The sequence below is a fragment of the Neomonachus schauinslandi genome, chromosome 8, assembly GCF_002201575.2.
Source record: "Neomonachus schauinslandi chromosome 8, ASM220157v2, whole genome shotgun sequence".
Lineage (NCBI taxonomy): Eukaryota > Metazoa > Chordata > Mammalia > Carnivora > Phocidae > Neomonachus > Neomonachus schauinslandi.
In genome coordinates this window covers 145,703,908-145,719,949 of record NC_058410.1, presented here as the reverse complement: position 1 = coordinate 145,719,949, position 16,042 = coordinate 145,703,908, and the positions used below count along the sequence as shown (strand labels likewise).

Below are 16,042 nucleotides of genomic sequence, written 5' to 3'. Positions count from 1 at the left end.
CGTCCCGGCAGGGCCTCCACTGCTCAGCCTCCCAATAGGGCCTCCACCGCTCAGCCTCCCAGCAGGGCCTCCACCGCTCAGCCTCCACCGCTCAGCCTCCGCTGCTCAACCTCCACCGCTCAGCCTCTGCTGCTCAGCCTCCCGGCAGTGCCTCCACCGCTCAGCCTCCTGGCAGTGCCTCCACCGCTCAGCCTCTACTGCTCAGCCTCCCGGCAGTGCCTCCACCGCTCAGTCTCCTGGCAGTGCCTCCACCACTCAGCCTCCACCGCTCAGCCTCTGCCGCTCAGCCTCCCGGCAGGGCCTCCACCGCTCAGCCTCCTAGCTTCTGCTCCACATGGCCAACTGCCTCAGGCTCTCTCTTTTTTTTTTTTTTTAAAGATTTTTTTAATTTATTTATTTGAGACAGAGAGAATGAGAGACAGAGAGCATGAGAGGGAGGAGGGTCAGAGGGAGAAGCAGACTCCCTGCCGAGCAGGGAGCCCGATGCGGGACTCGATCCCGGGACTCCAGGATCATGACCTGAGCCGAAGGCAGTCGCTTAACCAACTGAGCCACCCAGGCGCCCTCAGGCTCTCTCTTAACAGCCCCACTTACCAGTGCAGTCAGGATATCAGCTTCTCCCTTGGCCTGAAAGCCCTGAATTTTGTCTCGGTCTCTCCTTAGGGTACTCAGGTGGTTCAGGATTTTTTCCTGCGGAGAGACAAGCCGTGGGGACAGGTGGACTCAGGCTGAGCCCTGGGCTGGCCAGAAGCCTTCCGAAGGGTCCACGCCAGGCCTCGCCTCCGGGAGGGGCGTGCTTACCCTGTGGGGCTGGGCGGCCTTCTCCACGAGGATGGCCGTGTGGGGTCTGTGCTCCCGGGACTCGCGGCACATGACGCACAGCAGCTTCCCGTCATCCTCGCAGTAGTAATGCAGCTTCTCCCGGTGCCGCTCACACAGCCTGGCGTCTGGCTGCTCCCGGGCCACGTCTCCCGGCTGCCTGTCCTTGTCCACCTTCAGTCGCTCGATGTTCTCCACCAGGCTGGCCAGCTGCCACACGGGCCGGATGTTCTCCTTCTTGAACGGCTTCTTGCAGAGGGGACAGACGGGGCGGGCCCCCGACACGGGGCGGACGTCGGTGGTGCAGCTGCGGCAGAAGACGTGGCCGCAGTCGATGGTCACGGGGTCCCTCAGGTAATCGAGGCAGATGGAGCAGGTGACCTCCTCCTCCAGGCTGCGCAGGGGCGCTGATGTGGCCATGGCGTCCTTGGCTCGGGGGGGCTTCGCGTCCTGGGAGACCAGACACGGAGTCAAGAGCAGGCCCAGTGGAGGGGCAGAGGCGGCCGCGCACACGGGGCCACCAGCTCCAGAAACCAGTCAGTCAAGCAACAGACACTCCTCCGCTCCTACGAGGCTCGGTGTCCGAGTGAAGGACCGCACCGAGTGCAGACGGGAACCAAGGCCCAGAGAGGGTGCTCGGGGTGAGCGGGGAGCACAGCGCCGCTAGCCGGTACCATGCTGCTGGGAAGCAGAGCTGCCTGAGGCCCGTCCTTCCACCTGCTGGGAGACGCTCAGAGGCACTCGCTACGACACAGTAAGACCCTTGGAGATGTGTCACCTCGCCCACACCTCCGTGTCTACACTGCACTCCCTCAGCTGTGCAGGCACAAGTGTCCGTGGGGCAGGGCACCAGAGTCAGGAGGCTTCTCCAGGCTGTGGGTCGCCAGGACTGAGGGCACGGGGTTGTCAGGCTAGACTCAGGAAGCACGGGCACTCCGAGTCCTGGCGCCCCCGAACAGACGTGTCCCCGGGCTGTGCCGTGGTGTTGGTCTCGTTCCCTTTCCCCGTAGACGCAGTGTGCCAGCAGCGCCCGGGAAGGACACCAGTGTGGGGGGCCCCAGCGGGCCGTCCTGTGACCTGCTGCTGCGGATCTGGCCCTCGGCGGGAGCGCGGCACGCACCACACACGGGACCTCAGCCCCGTCGACCTCGGCAGCCCTGGCCCACGGCCTGTCCGAGGAGCCTCCGCAGGGCTGCCCCGGTTCCGCGTGCCCACAGAAACCTCTTATGTGCTCTGAGCCTCGGTTTATCCATCGTAAAATGGGGACAGTGATACTTACCTTCAGGGCTTGCTAAGTGGGTTGAGCCAGAGAATCCAGAGCGGGGTCCGGGAAGGAAGCCAGAGCCCTTGGCTCCCGGAGCCGGCGAGAGTTGCAAGCCCGGACAGAGCACGGTGGGAATGCACAGTGGCAGTGAGAGAGGACGTGAGGCTGAAGCAGCCGCAGTGACTCGGGCTCTGGGTGCCAGTCCTTGCGGGGTGGGGATTGGGACCCACAGAGGGCAGCCAGCGGCCAGGGCAGGAAGGGAGCACGGGGGCCACGGGCAAGTCAGTGCTGCTGCTGACTGTGGATGCGGGAGGTCCACCACCGAGAGCCCGGTGGCCTTGCGGCCCTTCCCTGGCGGCGACAGGAAGGAGCTGCAGAGGAACCCCAGACAGAGACGACAGGAAGCAGGGTCTACTCCTGGACAGTGGATGCAGTCAGACAAACGTGCTTTATAACTGCAGAACTCTACAGATGTAGGGGATTACCGCACTGCTGACCAGACACACCAGCAGGGACTTGGAGGCGTGGGACCCGAAGAGGGGTCATGTGCACACAGGGCCCACGTGAAGGAATTACGGGATTTAACTGGGACGTGAAGACAGTACAGTGTCTAGGATGTCAGCCAGGCGGTAACCGATCCCAGGAACAGCCTCATGCAACTCTCTGCTGAGGGAATCACCTGACCCCGAGCCCTCAGTCCCGACACAAAGAGGACAGTGGCCGGTGCTGGGGATCCCCGGGGGCTGTGACTCTGCCGAGCAGCTTGCAAGCTGAAAAGCAGAGGCCATGTGTCTCTGTCCCTGTTGGGGGGACGGCACGTGCTGTCTTTGGGGCCGGCGGTGTAACTGCTGCGGGCAGAGCTCAGCCACAGCCCCCGTCCACACAAGACCCGACCCCGTCCCGTACAGCAGGTGCTCCTCACCGTAGGACAATGATCCCATGTGTACGAGACGCATGAAACGGTCTAGGACTACAGAACCACGCCGGCCCATCAGTGTAGGAGGGGATTCGCAGCACACCGCCCTGCAACCCTCTTTATCATCAGTGGCTGGTCCGACCATGAAGGGCAGAGGGGACACGTCCCTGCTGCCAAGTACTGCCCAGTGATGGCCTCCGGATGAACCTTGATCACGCAGAGACCCGCGATCACCCCGAGCAGTGACCAAACCCACAGCGCTCAGAGGCACCAGCTGGTATCTGCTTCCCAAAATGGCACCATGTGGAGACACGACATCCCCTTAGAAGTCATCCTGCCAAAACCGACCTGAATGGACCTAACCGAGCCTTCAGACTTAACTTCCGAGGTACAGAAAATACGAGGGATAGAGAGCTGCGCTGTACCACGTCATGAGGAAACAGACAAATTCAGAATACGGGACATTCCACGGACAACCGGCTGGCCTGCGTCATGGGGGCGCCTGGGGACGCAGTCAGCGACCCTCCGACTCTCGGTTTTGCCTCGGGTGGTGATCTCAGGATGCTGAGATAGAGCCCTGTGTCGGGCTCCACGCCGAGCGCCGAGTCTGCTGAACTCCCCCTCTGCCCCTCCCCACCTGGCGCGCTCTTGCTCTCAAATAAATAAATAAATAAATAAATAAATCTTAAAAAAAAAAAGTCAATGTCATGAAAAAAAATTGTTCTTGACTTAATAAGACCAAAGAGAAAAAACAGCCAAAGGCAAATACCTTGACTGGATCCTGTTTTGTTTTTTTTTTTTAAAGATTTTATTTATTTATTTGACAGAGACACAGCCAGAGCAGGAACATAAGCAAGGGGAGTGGCAGAGGGAGAAGCAAGCTCCCCGCTGAGCAGGGAGCCTGATGCGGGGCTCGATCCCAGGACCCCAGGATCATGACCTGAGCCGAAGGCAGATGCTTAACGACTGAGCCACCCAGGCGCCCCCCTGTTTTGTTTTAAAAAGGAATAAAATGAGAAGTCTGACCAAAGGCTGGGTACTGGATCACATTAGGAAACCGTTAATTTCTAACGGTGTTTACCGAGGTCATGAATGGGAACGTCCGTCTGCAGGCGAAGCACGCAGCAGTACTTCGAGCTGGGGGCGGTTACTTCTAAATAGCTCAACAAAACCACACACGGTGTTGGAGAAACTTTCTGAGGACGAGGCTCTAGTTTTCTGCCGTCCTGAAAAGAATGCGGACGAGGGTGTGTACTGGAAAGACGTCACGGTCACTGACGGCCATCAGGGTGCTGCCACGTGGCAGAAGCTCGGTGCTCCGTGCTTCCGAGGAACTGGACGCAACGCTCACGCATGGAGCTGCTGGTGTGCGAGCACCCCTACGCACAGTCCCCCGCTCGGATCCCTGCTGCAAGCACACAAGGCCTGGGCTCCAACGACCCAGGGCTGCGTGACCAGCACTCACTCAGGACCCGCCTCATCTGCCACGTCCACGTCCACGTCCACGTCCACGTTATTTATCGCTCAGGACGCTCTTCTGAGAAAACTGAGGCTCAGCGAGGTCCAGCAGCAGCTCGGGGGCCCTGCCCAGGGGGCCGCAAGGCTAGGATGCCCCGGTCCATGGGACACCAGGAAGCTCAGATGGGGTCGTGCGCATGGACGCACTTCTCGAGCTGGACAGTGTGGGCACGACACTGTAGACGCCGAGGACGGGGCTGCTGGTGTGGGAGCTGGGGCAGGCCAGAAAGTCTGCTCACCACCCACACATTCGGAGCCCGCAAAACACCGACCCCCCGGAAACTCCCCTACACTCTGCCCGCTATCACTTCATGCTTCTGGAACATCCTGGTCATCTCGCAGGCTTCCAGAGTAGGGGTGACCGTCATTCCGCTCTCCATGCCTGGCTCTGGGGCACACAGGAACCACAGAGAACCGGAGCTGGAAAGAGCCTTCAAGACGACATAGCCCACCCACTGCCCTGCCCCAGGTGAGAATTCGGAAACCGGGGATCATCCCATGGGGGCCCTCGGGGCAGAGGCCATGCATCCCCGCTCCGGCGTGGGCAGCTCTTCTGTCCTTCAAGAAGCCGGAGGCTGGGTGCGATTCTGGAGACGCCCCCACCCGTCCGGGTCTCCTCTCCCGCACCCTCCTCGTTCCCTGGATCTCAGGAAAGCTCCTCTGTACACGCCAGCATCTGGTCAGGCGGCAGGATGCAAGCAGCACGTTCCAGATGTGGGAGCCGGGCACAATTCTTGCCCAAGAGGATGGCTGGGGTTGCAGGAACTAGCTGAAGGAGGCACTGCGGTCGGCGTCCACGCCTCTGGGCACACACGCTCCTCGCCCCACCCCTGCCGCAGCCTGACGGCAGACCGGACCCCGTTTTTCTTAGTAGCTGCCAACTTCTGCCCTGGCAGGTAATAAGCTCTCCTTCAGCGTTCCGTGGCTTCTGCTGCCCCACACCCTCCCCTAGATGCCACGGAAGGGACCCAGGAGCCACCGAATGCCAGCCGTGGACTTCATGGCCCAGAGAAGTGAGCGGAGGGCCATGGTTTGCGCTCTGGCCTCCAGGCTGCTTCTCGTGCCCACACTCGGGCTCTGAACTGTAGGCCCTTCTTTCTCACCATCAGAGCACCTAGCTGAGGGCTCCAGTCCCTGTGGGAAGCCCATTTAGGGCTCCTGGGGCTCAGGTGAAGCCCCATTTCTTAACCGGAAATAAGCAAATTCTCCTCAAAGTCAGCGTCTGTGACGCCTCTTCCAGGCCTGGAGAGGACAGAATTCTGGTTACAGACGAGCAGCCGTAGGCCTGGCCCTCAGAGTGTCCAGCCGTGGCCGTGAGCCGGGCAGTCTGGGGGACGCAGGCCTGCGGACGGTGCATTCCTGAGGTCATGGGTGGGTGATGGTTCCCCTGCAGGGCCAGGGCTCAGCGGGACTCTGGAGCATAGGGAGGCCGCACATGGCCCTGGGCCAGCACGAGACACGCTCCGAACCGCGGAGATGTCCACAGGGCTCAGCGGGGCACGGCATGGGTTCTGGGGTGCCACGGAGGGGCTCTAAGTAGCAGAGCTCATCCGAGAGTTCACAGATTCGTGCTGGGCGCCTACTACGTGCCAGGCACTGGGGATGCGCAGGGAAGGAACAGGGCAAGCTCTAGCACGTTGAGCCTTCGGGAGCTGGGACCGCAGCTGATTGTGGGGGTGACACAACCCTCAAGGGTTTCCCAACGTATGTGCAGCTCCCCTCTCCACTGCTGAGGCCGGCCTTCACCCCCAAACACACACACCCTGCCACGTGCTCAAATGCCCGTGTGCTCACATGGCCACCCTGGTTAGAACCCCTCCAAGGCTTTCTGCCGCTCGGGGTAAAGCCAGATCTTCCAGGGATCTTGTCTGCAGGCTCATTTCCTTCCACTCCCCACCCAGACCTGACCCCAGGCCAAACCAGAACCCTCTCCACGCCTCAAAAGGTGCCGCGCTCGCTCCCGCCCGAGCCCTCTGAAAATGCTATTCCGTCTGCAGTGAACACCAATCCTGTCCCAGCCCGAAGCACCAGCTGACAGCCACCTCCTCTGGCCAGTCCTTCCTGACAGGCTGAGGCCACACGCTCTCCCCCCACAAAGCCCGAAAGCACCCCACACTGCCCTGCGCATGTCTCTGCAGGGCTGAGGCTGCTAATCAGTACAGTCCCCTGTTTTCCACAGCTCTCTGTATCGTGTGTGGACACAGACGGTGTCCGCCTTATCTGCAGAAGCCAGCACTGTGCCTGGCCCAGAGCATAGGATGCACACAACACACTTCCTATGGTGTGCTGAGCGAGGGCAAGCGATCCTCCCCACCTGTCCTTTCTCTCCAACAGGATGCTCACGGCTAGGGAGAGAGGCGCTTTCTTTCTCCCTGTGCCCCGAGCAGCGGGCTGCACCAGCCACGGAGCCCCAGGTCTGGGAGATGTGGTGGGGGCGTACATGGTGATGCTCGTCACCCCCACCCTCCTGCTACACCGAGCTGTGCATTCATCAGCGACAGTTTATCTTCCCTGGTTTTGGGCTGCAGATGGATGCAATCGTGTTGCACTTGTTTGCAGGGGCGCATATGAACATCATGTTTGTGCGGCTCATTCATGTGACCGTGAGCTGGTTCTGTTCATTTTCATTGCTTTTTGACGCTATAATTCTACCTTGGAGATACCAGAGGCTCAGTCCCAGACCAGCACAATGGAGTGAATATCGCAATAGAGCAAGCCCAGGGAGCTTTTGTTTTCCAGTGCACAGGAAAGTTGTGTTTACACTATGTGGTAGTCTATGAAATGTGCGATCGCGTTAGGTCTAAAAAACAATATACAAATCTTGATTAAGAAATACCTTATTGCTCGGGGCACCTGGGTGGCTCAGTCATTAAGCGTCCGCCTTCGGCTCAGGTCATGATCCCGGGGTCCTGGGATCGAGCCCCGCATCGGGCTCCCTGCTCGGCGGGAAGCCTGCTTCTCCCTCTCCCACTCCCCCTGCTTGTGTTCCCTCTCTCGCTGTGTCTCTCTCTGTCAAATAAATAAATAAAATCTTAAAAAAAAAAAGAAATACCTTATTGCTAAAAACTGCTAACTGTAACCTGAGCATTCAGCGCACTGGAATCCCTGATCACACATCCCCGTGACAACTATAATAATAACGCACAGGTGTGAAATACTGTGAGACACACAGAGACACGAAGCCAGAAACAGCTCCTGTAAAGTGGGTCCGACAGACTTGCCCGCGGCGGGGCCGCCACGAACTGCCCCCTTCGTAACACACACGGTGTCTCCAGAGCACAGGAAGACGAGGTGTGCCTGCAGGCTACTTCTCACAGCCACCGACCGTTTCCTGTTTGGGACAATGACAAACACTGTTCGGTGAAGGTCTGTGCACGTGTCCTGGTTCACACAAGCAAGCAGATGCGTCCTTGACCAGATCAGGCCACCCTGTTCCCACACTGACTGTAGCAGTGTACGTTCCAAGCGGCAGGCCATGGGCTGCCAACCTGCTATGTCGGCGTTGACATGTGTGCCAGTCTACAGGGGACGGCACTGGGCTCCCTGCTCCAAGCAGGAGTGCTGTAAAGGCTCTATCTTTGGGGAGGGGTCCGCCCAGCTTCCATTCTTCCTTCCCTTACTAACTTTGCCAACTTTGATCAGGTACTTAGGCCATAGCTCTCCCTCAGCTCAAGGGTGGAGCAAGAGAATGAGTCGGATGCCTCCCGGACCTCCGTGCTTGCTTCAGAGGTTAGGATATGACTCAAGTCTGCTAGTCACAAGGAGACCTGGTTGAGACAGGGGGAAAGATTCTGTGGTTTCTCGAGAATTTGCAAGAGGTGACGTCAATCTGGTTTGGAGATGCAAGAGTGATATTGCTAAGCAGAGGGCTAGCCTGTTTGAGAATGAAGCCAACCCAGAGATGAAGCAGAAGAAACTGGATCCTCATGGCATCTTGTAAAACCCTGTATCGAGCAGTGCCTGAAGCTAGATTGACCCTTGAACTGTGCCTTCGTACAAGGCAATAAATGCCCTTTATGCTCAGCTAGCTTGCACCTGTGTGTCACCTGGAAAAAAAGGAATCCTGACTGATACAGCACAGGACATTATTGAAGGCTGAAATATACAAAGAATTTGTGCAAAAAAAAAAAATCCACCTATTTATCTAGACAAAGCCACCCAGTGGCGGCTCCCTCTCTGGCCCTCTCTGGCCCCACAGGTGGAATGCCTGGCCAGGACCTGACAGATCTCCAAGCCGCTCTCAGCCATCATGGCCCCTTCCCACAGCTCGAGAGACACAATCAGAACCGTCCTCCATCCCTGGCTGTTACCCTAACCAAAGCTGACAATGAAGACTCCCGGGTTAGCACCAAAACCCAGATTTTCACCCCAATGCAGTGACTCAGCTGTGCAGCTTGGGGGATACATTCTTGACCTCTGACCAGCTCAGGATCACCACGAAGAGATGGGGATGGAGGGGGCATCTAGACCCTTCGTAGGCAAACTGAAATAAATGTGGGGTGAGCACATGAGCGTATTCAGTGTGCAACCTAAAGTCATGGCCGTTATCGAGGGCAACCAATAAACACAGATGAAATCTTTAGGTCAGGCATCCTCTGTGCTGGTTTTCGACAATTTGGCTATCAGGCAGGACAAAGCCTGCTTATCAGAGCTAGCTCTTTCAAGATCATAGGTGGAGCCTGGAACTTACCATCTACGGGTTAGTGAGATGGAGCTATTCTGACCATTCATTTCCCAGCGCAAGGAGGGATCTAAGAACTGGCAAAGGGGGGTACAGCTTTTCCTCAAATGTAAGATATCCATGTCATTGCATTTCAGCATCTCTGAAATCCGTAGCTGGTCTTCCGAAGCATACTCTAACTGACCTAGAAAGACATGCTTTCTATATGAAACATATATAAACTGACTGCATCTTAGATTTGGTGGAATGTAGCCTTATCTCCTACAAGGCGCCACCGGGCTGGTCTTTCGAACACACAGCTCTCGTCTTGTCCCTCTCCTGCTTCAGTCTTAGCTGTGGTCAGGACTCCGCAGGGCCCACACAGTCCCCACGATCTGGCTGGCACTGTGGCCTCAGCCTAACACCAGCTCCTTCTCCAGGGCCCCCAGCCCCACCCCCTGTGCTTGCACACAGTCTTTGTTCCAGCGCATCCTGGACAGCTTGAATCAGACAGCGCCGCGTGAGGTGCCCCGCCCCCGCGGAGTCCATCCCAACCTTCCAGCTGAATGGCTCTCCCCTGGGGAGGCTCCCACAGCTCTGCACTCGACGCCGGTCATTACTACCAACAGCTGACATGGTTACCCACCTCCCCCCACCAGAAGGTGAACCCAAGCGCATTCCCCACTGGTCCTCCATCTCCAGGACCTGGCACAGAGTTACTCCATGCCTCCAACCTCTTCTTCATCCCCCCACCCCCACAGGCTTCTTTCGCCCACTTCACAATCTTGCTTCTGCAGAAGCCCCCTCCGATTAGATGTTCTTGACCACAAACATTTCCCAGATCTTCCCCTGCCTCCCTCCACACACACCGTTTTGGGGAGAAGGTCAACATTTCATGTCTACCAATCTGGCGAGCTGTACTTTCTCCTGGATAACAGTCAAATTAAGCCTTTGTTTTCCAAAGCCACTGTCTTCCCATTCTGATCCCAGGGCCTAAGTCTGAAGTCACGCCAAGAAGCTTCAGTCCGGACCATGGACTTCCTTCTGCGGCTTGCAATGCTTTCTGGGGATAGTCTGACACCAGCCTGTCACTCCCTTGTAGGAAAGGGACGGCTAAGATGTCACTTTCTCCTGGGCCTCCGTTTCCTTACCTCTCAAGGAGGGAAATAATCACACTGTTTGGTGTTCAATGGAAGCCCCCCAGTCAAAGTGCCTTCAACAGCAAAAAGCTCTATAAAAATACTCGCTGGGAAGGACACAGGACCCAACTTGAAAGAGCCCCCAGTAACCAAAGCTACAACAATTTGAGCAACAAAATAAAGTAGGATTGGATTATAACCCAAAGTATAAAATAAATATCCATGAGTCCGTGCTGATGATAAAGGATTGAATAAGTTAATAAATAAGGACAAGAGAGACTAATCTCCCATGCAAAGAATTCCAAATACTAGGTGTAGCTACTTGTCCTCGAGGAGGAGGAGCGTACTGTCCCCTCCTTCAGTATGGGCTGCACAGTCACTTCTTTCCAAAGAGTATGCTACGAAACAGGGCTAAATACAGTAACTGTACAGCCGAGAGACTGGCAAACACTTTCTCAGGTGACCACGATCAACACCACGTCCTAAATCGTGTTGACAGCATGCACCCTTGACGCCATGCCATCACCGGGCAACCTACCGCAGTAGTCGTCCTCCCAATAAACTGAAGCAGAGGGGCACCCCACAATACACTCGACGAGCATTCCTCAAAACTGTCAAGATCGTCCCAAACAAGTATGAGCGGCCACAGCCAAGAGGAGCCTCATGGGACATGCCGACCAAATGTAGCCTGGTAACCTGGACGGGATCACCACACGGACACAGGTGCTTAGGTGAAAACTCAGTCAACAGGAGTAAGGACGACTTGGGCCAATAATAACAGATCAATATTGGCTCATTAATTGTAACAAATGCACCATACGAACGTCAGATGTTAATAAAGGGGAAAAAGGTTTGGAATACGTGGGAACTCTACTATCTTTGCAATTTCTCTATAAACCTAAAGTTGTTCTAAAACAAATCTATTCAGAAAAAAAAATGTAATCTGGGGAAGAAAACCTATAAAGCCTATATTTTAAAAGACCTGCTTCTTCTAAACTTGGGGGAGGCTCGGGCAGGGTCCCCGCACTATTTGTGGCATGCATGACCGGATGTCATTCCCCCATCTTCATGGTGGGGTCAGGATCCGGAGTGCGGCGGGAATCCGGTCCTTTCTCGCAGGCCAAGTAGGGGCAGATAATCAGGAAGAGCGCTCCCGGGCTGGTGGAGGGAGTTAGTGCACGGCTCCGAGGACAGGTGGCCGACCTGCTTTACTGCACAGCCCCCCGCAGCGCCCCTCGGCGGGGCCCCGGGCACCTGCTGGCGCTCCGGGCAGGAGGCCGGCCGGGGCCCAGCGCGCGCGCCGCGGTGGGTGGCCCCTTGCCCTCCGCCTCGCCCCTCCCGCGTCCGACGCCCCCGACTCACCCCGCTGCCGAGCTCCGGGCCGCGAGCGCCGGACGGGGGGCCCCCCTCTCCCGCAGCGGCCCGTTCCGGGTCGCGTCCCCGCCCCGCGGCCTCCGGGCTCCGCCGAGCGCGGCTCCGAGATTTCTCCCCGGATCAGCGCCCGGATTGGCCCCTGCCAATGGCCGCCTCCCAATGGGAGCGCGAGCCTCCCCGACGTCACCGATCACTGGGCAAATCCGTGGGCCTCTGCAGGGGGCGAGGCGGCAGGGGCCCGAGCGCAGGGACCTGAGACCGGGCGGAGCCAGGGTGCGCGGGAGCCGCAGCCGGGGTGGGGCGGGCAGGGCGCGCTCCCGGGGAGGTGGAGGGGAGCGCAGTCCGAGGCCTAGCTGGGGCTCTTCGCGGGGCTCGGAGGCCAGGACCCCCTGCCCTCCGCCTGCGCTGGATCCGTGTCGGAGGGCGGCTCTGCGGCGGATTGGGGCTCGCCGGATGCTCAGCATTAAATAGGACTCCCTGCCCCCAACCTGGCCTCATTTTGCTTCCTGAACCCGGAAGGCCTTTAGCAAGCACGTACTTCAAGGGGGTTATTTACAAAAATTAACTACCCTTTTCGAAGCGTCTGCGATGAGTGAGGAGCTTTACCTAAAATACCCTTAAACAGGGCAGCATAATTGTCCCCACTCCACAGAAGGGAAAAGCGAGGTTCCAAGAGCGTGGGGGCCCGGGCCCAGCTCCGTGCAGCTGTCTCCGTCCTGGCGGCTGGATGTGGGGCACTCGAATCCCCTCGCCCTCGCTGGGGAGGTCTCCTGGGGCTCCGGCGCACCCCAGCCGCCACCCCTAGTCCCGGCTCCCCAGGCTGCGCGGGGTCCGGGAGGGGCGGGAAAGGGTCTCCGCGCCAGCCACCTACCTGCTCCTGCCCGGAAGGGTGGTCGGGAGGTCCCGGAGTGGGCGCGGGCCGGCCGCCTCGGCGGGATAAGAGGGTGGGTTTCGGGGTCCTGAACCCTAGAACCTGGCCGGCCTCCGCCCCTCTCGCGGGGTGGGGCAGGAATTTGAAGCGAAAGTGCTGGGTTTAAAGTGTGGCGGTGTCGAGGGTGGGGAATTAGACCTACACGCCCTCATTCGTACACCTCGGTCTCCACCCCCACCCCCCACGCAGGGCCGTCTTCTCTCGCTTTCGGTCTCCTCTGGGGCGGGGGGGGGTGTGGACCTCACCTATTGGACAGGACTCGGGCAGGCCTGGGCTCTGGGTGTGGTCTCAGCACCTGCTCTTCTAGATGGTGCTGTGGAAGAAAGCGTGTGGTTTCGGGCCACGGATCTCTTCTCCCCCGTGCCTAGGACGGACTAGCCCCACTCAGAGGCCATTCTGTGCCTCGTGCAGCCGGAGAGGTCCCTTGCCCCGGCTCCAAACAGTCTGCTATCGTCCCAGCGCAGTCAGACATAGGAAGGCCCTGCTCATCTCTCGCTCTGTCCCAGCTCCTTGCACGGCTGCCCCCTTCTTGTCAGTCGCTTCTACTGCCATCTCCGACGGCCTTCCTCCACCATCTAGATCAGTTCCCCATCGGGCAGCATTCTGTTTCACTTTCTGCATGCATGTGTCATCAGTTTTTTAAAATTTTATTTATTTTATTTTATTTAAATTCGATTAATTAACATATAGTGTATTACTCGTTTCAGAGGTAGAATTCAGTGATTCATCAGTCTTATATAACACTCAGTGCTCATTACATCACATGCCCTCCTTAATGTCCATCACCCAGTTACCCCATCGCCCCACGCCCTCCCCTCCAGCGACCCTCACTTTGTTTCCTATGATTGAGAGTCTCTTATGGTTTGTCTCCCTCTCTGGTTTCTCTTATTTTTCCCTCTCTTCCCCTATGATCCTCTGCCTTGTTTCTTAAATTCCACATATCAGTGAGATCATATGATGCTTGTCTTTCTCTGATTGACATTTCACTTAGTATAATACCCTCTAGTTCCATCCACGTTGATATAAAGGTAGGTATTCATCCTTTCTGATGGCTGCATAATATTCCATTGTATATATATACCACATCTTCTTTATCCATTCGTCTGTTGATGGACATCTGGGCTCTTTCCACAGTTTGGCTATTGTGGAGAAGGTGCCCCTTCAGATCACAAACACAAAATGGTGAGCCAGAGTCTCATTGGCACCTTCATTTTGTGCAAAACCTCAACTGCTCATCCGGAACTTCTGATGGGGATGTCACTCTGCATTGTCTGCATGAACCACCAGCTTCCATCTTTCCTCACAGTCTCAAGGTGTCTTTATGTTTTCCTTTTATATCAGCAAAGTCCTTTATTTCATGTTATAATCTTTATCTATTAGGTGTCCAATGTGTCTTTTCCAAACTATGCTGGTATTTTTACTGCAACTGTTACCATTTTGTTGGTGTTAGGATCATAGAGATGTGTAGATTTTGAGTTGGCTGCCAAAACACTATTTCCACTATAAGCCCTATTCTTTTTGTGGACATTTTGGAGTTTGTGAATTTTTTTTTCAGGAATGCACACATAATGTTAGGGCAGAAATATTTGTAAAACTTCTTATTGTTTGATTGTAGAATCATGTGAATGCCTTGCTATTAAAAATTTTTTAAACCGAGAAAATTAGCAAAGCATATGGAGATTAAAAATAAAATAGAAAAGTTACCTATAGGGACGTCTGGGTGGCTCAGTCAGTTAGGCGTCTGCCTTTGGCTCAGGTCGCGATCCCAGGGTTCTGGGATCGAGTCCCGCATCGGGCTCCTTGCTCGGCGGGGAGCCTGCGTCTCCCTCTGCCGGCCACTGCCTGTGCTTGAGCCCTCTCTCTGTCAAACAAATAAATAAAATCTTAAAAAAAGAAAAGAAAGAAAAGTTACCTATGCTTGCCCCACAGCAGAACCCAGAGCAGATGAGGATGCCTGGTTGGAGACTGATCGTCTTCCCACTGGCAAGATGACCCTCTGGCTCAGGAGCACACTGCAGGGGCTGTACCCACCGGTAGGGAGGCCGACTTGGGCTCACAAGATCGGGGGGCAGAGGCTGCAGTCAGTGATCACAACTCTAGTACTGAAGGAGGCAGCCCCCAGTGGCACGGCTCGCGTTACCGCTGCTTAGGTGCCTCCCAAGCTCCTTGTTACCAGGGTCCCATTCAAACTGCGTCGCTTGTCTGGGGATTTGGTACAAAGTCCTGGGATGTTTTACCTCCAGTACCCAAAGAGGTTAATCAGATACTGGCAGGAAGGTGGCGGCACTTTTTCTTTGTAATTGGAGGATGTAAGACTACCCGTCCATCCGTTCTAGCGTGTGCAATGTCTAGTCCTTCCTGAGAAAGACCTAGGGCTCTGGATTTTATCTTCCCTCGAGGACCACCCAGCCTTAAACAGGGATGCGACGTGATCTAAGCAGTTTCTGCACTGGGGGCTACTATCAGTGCCCTACCAGGAACTTACACTGTACTGAAGTTTATTTAACCCACGCTCAGCATGTTACAGATTGCTTTGAAACCTCTGTGGAAGTAGAGCAAGAGTACTTCGCATGACTCGTAACTAAAGAAGCGCTAGCCCTGTTTGGTAGTCTGTAGAAAAGAAGGTGTTAGCAATGTCCCAGGCTGCATCCCAAGTGCCAGGAAGGCAGTAGGTTTTCTACGCACAGCAGTGATGGTAGGATCTGCAGGAATGACGTCGTCCTCAGCTTGTATGAGCACCACAGGCGGGGGCTGGGTTCTGGAGTATCTCATTGACTCTAATTGAGTGGAAAGGATAATTCCCTTTTCACCTTCAGGTTTGCAAATTGGTTTCTTTGTTTCAAGTTTTTATTTAAATTCTAGTTAGTTGGGCGCCTGGGCGGCTCAGTTGGTTAAGCGACTGCCTTCGGCTCAGGTCATGATCCTGGAGTCCTGGGATCGAGTCCCACATCGGGCTCCCTGCTCGGCAGGGGGTCTGCTTCTCCCTCTGCCCTCTGCCCTCTGCCCTCTTCCCTCTCGTGCTCTCTGTCTCTCATTCTCTCTCTCTCAAATAAATAAATAAAATCTTAAAAAAAAAATTCTAGTTAGTTAACACAGAGTGTAATATTGGTTTCAGGAGTAGAATTTAGTGCATATAACACCCAGTGCTGATCACAACATATGCCCTCCTTAATGCCCATCACCCTGTTACCCCCTCCCCCCACCCCTTCCCCTCCAGCGACCCTCAGTTTGTTCTCCGTTGTTAAGAGCCACTTATGGCTTGTTTCCCTCTCTCCATTTTTCTTTTCCCCCCTCCCCATATGTTCATCTGTTTTCTTACTTAAGTTCCACATATTAGTGAAACCATATGATAATTGTCTTTCTCTGACTGACTTATTTCACTCAGCATAATACCCTCTGGCTCCATCCATGTCGATGCAAA

The 16,042-nt window shown here is 56.0% G+C and overlaps 1 protein-coding gene across 2 annotated transcripts in view; it reads right to left on the bottom strand.

Annotated features, from left to right (window-relative positions):
- LOC110586800 (tripartite motif-containing protein 26) overlaps positions 1-12,779 on the bottom strand; it is a 21,757-nt gene extending 8,978 nt beyond the window's left edge. The window contains exons 1-3 of one of the 2 annotated variants that reach the window (XM_021697093.1): positions 12,562-12,779; positions 802-1,269; positions 595-690 (exon numbers count right to left, since the gene is read on the bottom strand). In XM_021697093.1, the coding sequence (XP_021552768.1) occupies positions 595-690; positions 802-1,239 (534 nt within the window). In that variant the 5' untranslated portion in view covers positions 1,240-1,269; positions 12,562-12,779. Of the gene's footprint in view, positions 1-594; positions 691-801; positions 1,270-11,678; positions 11,753-12,561 lie in introns of those variants that run through there. The other variant, XM_021697094.1, reaches the window with a different exon arrangement.
- Positions 12,780-16,042: the final 3,263 nt, after the last annotated feature.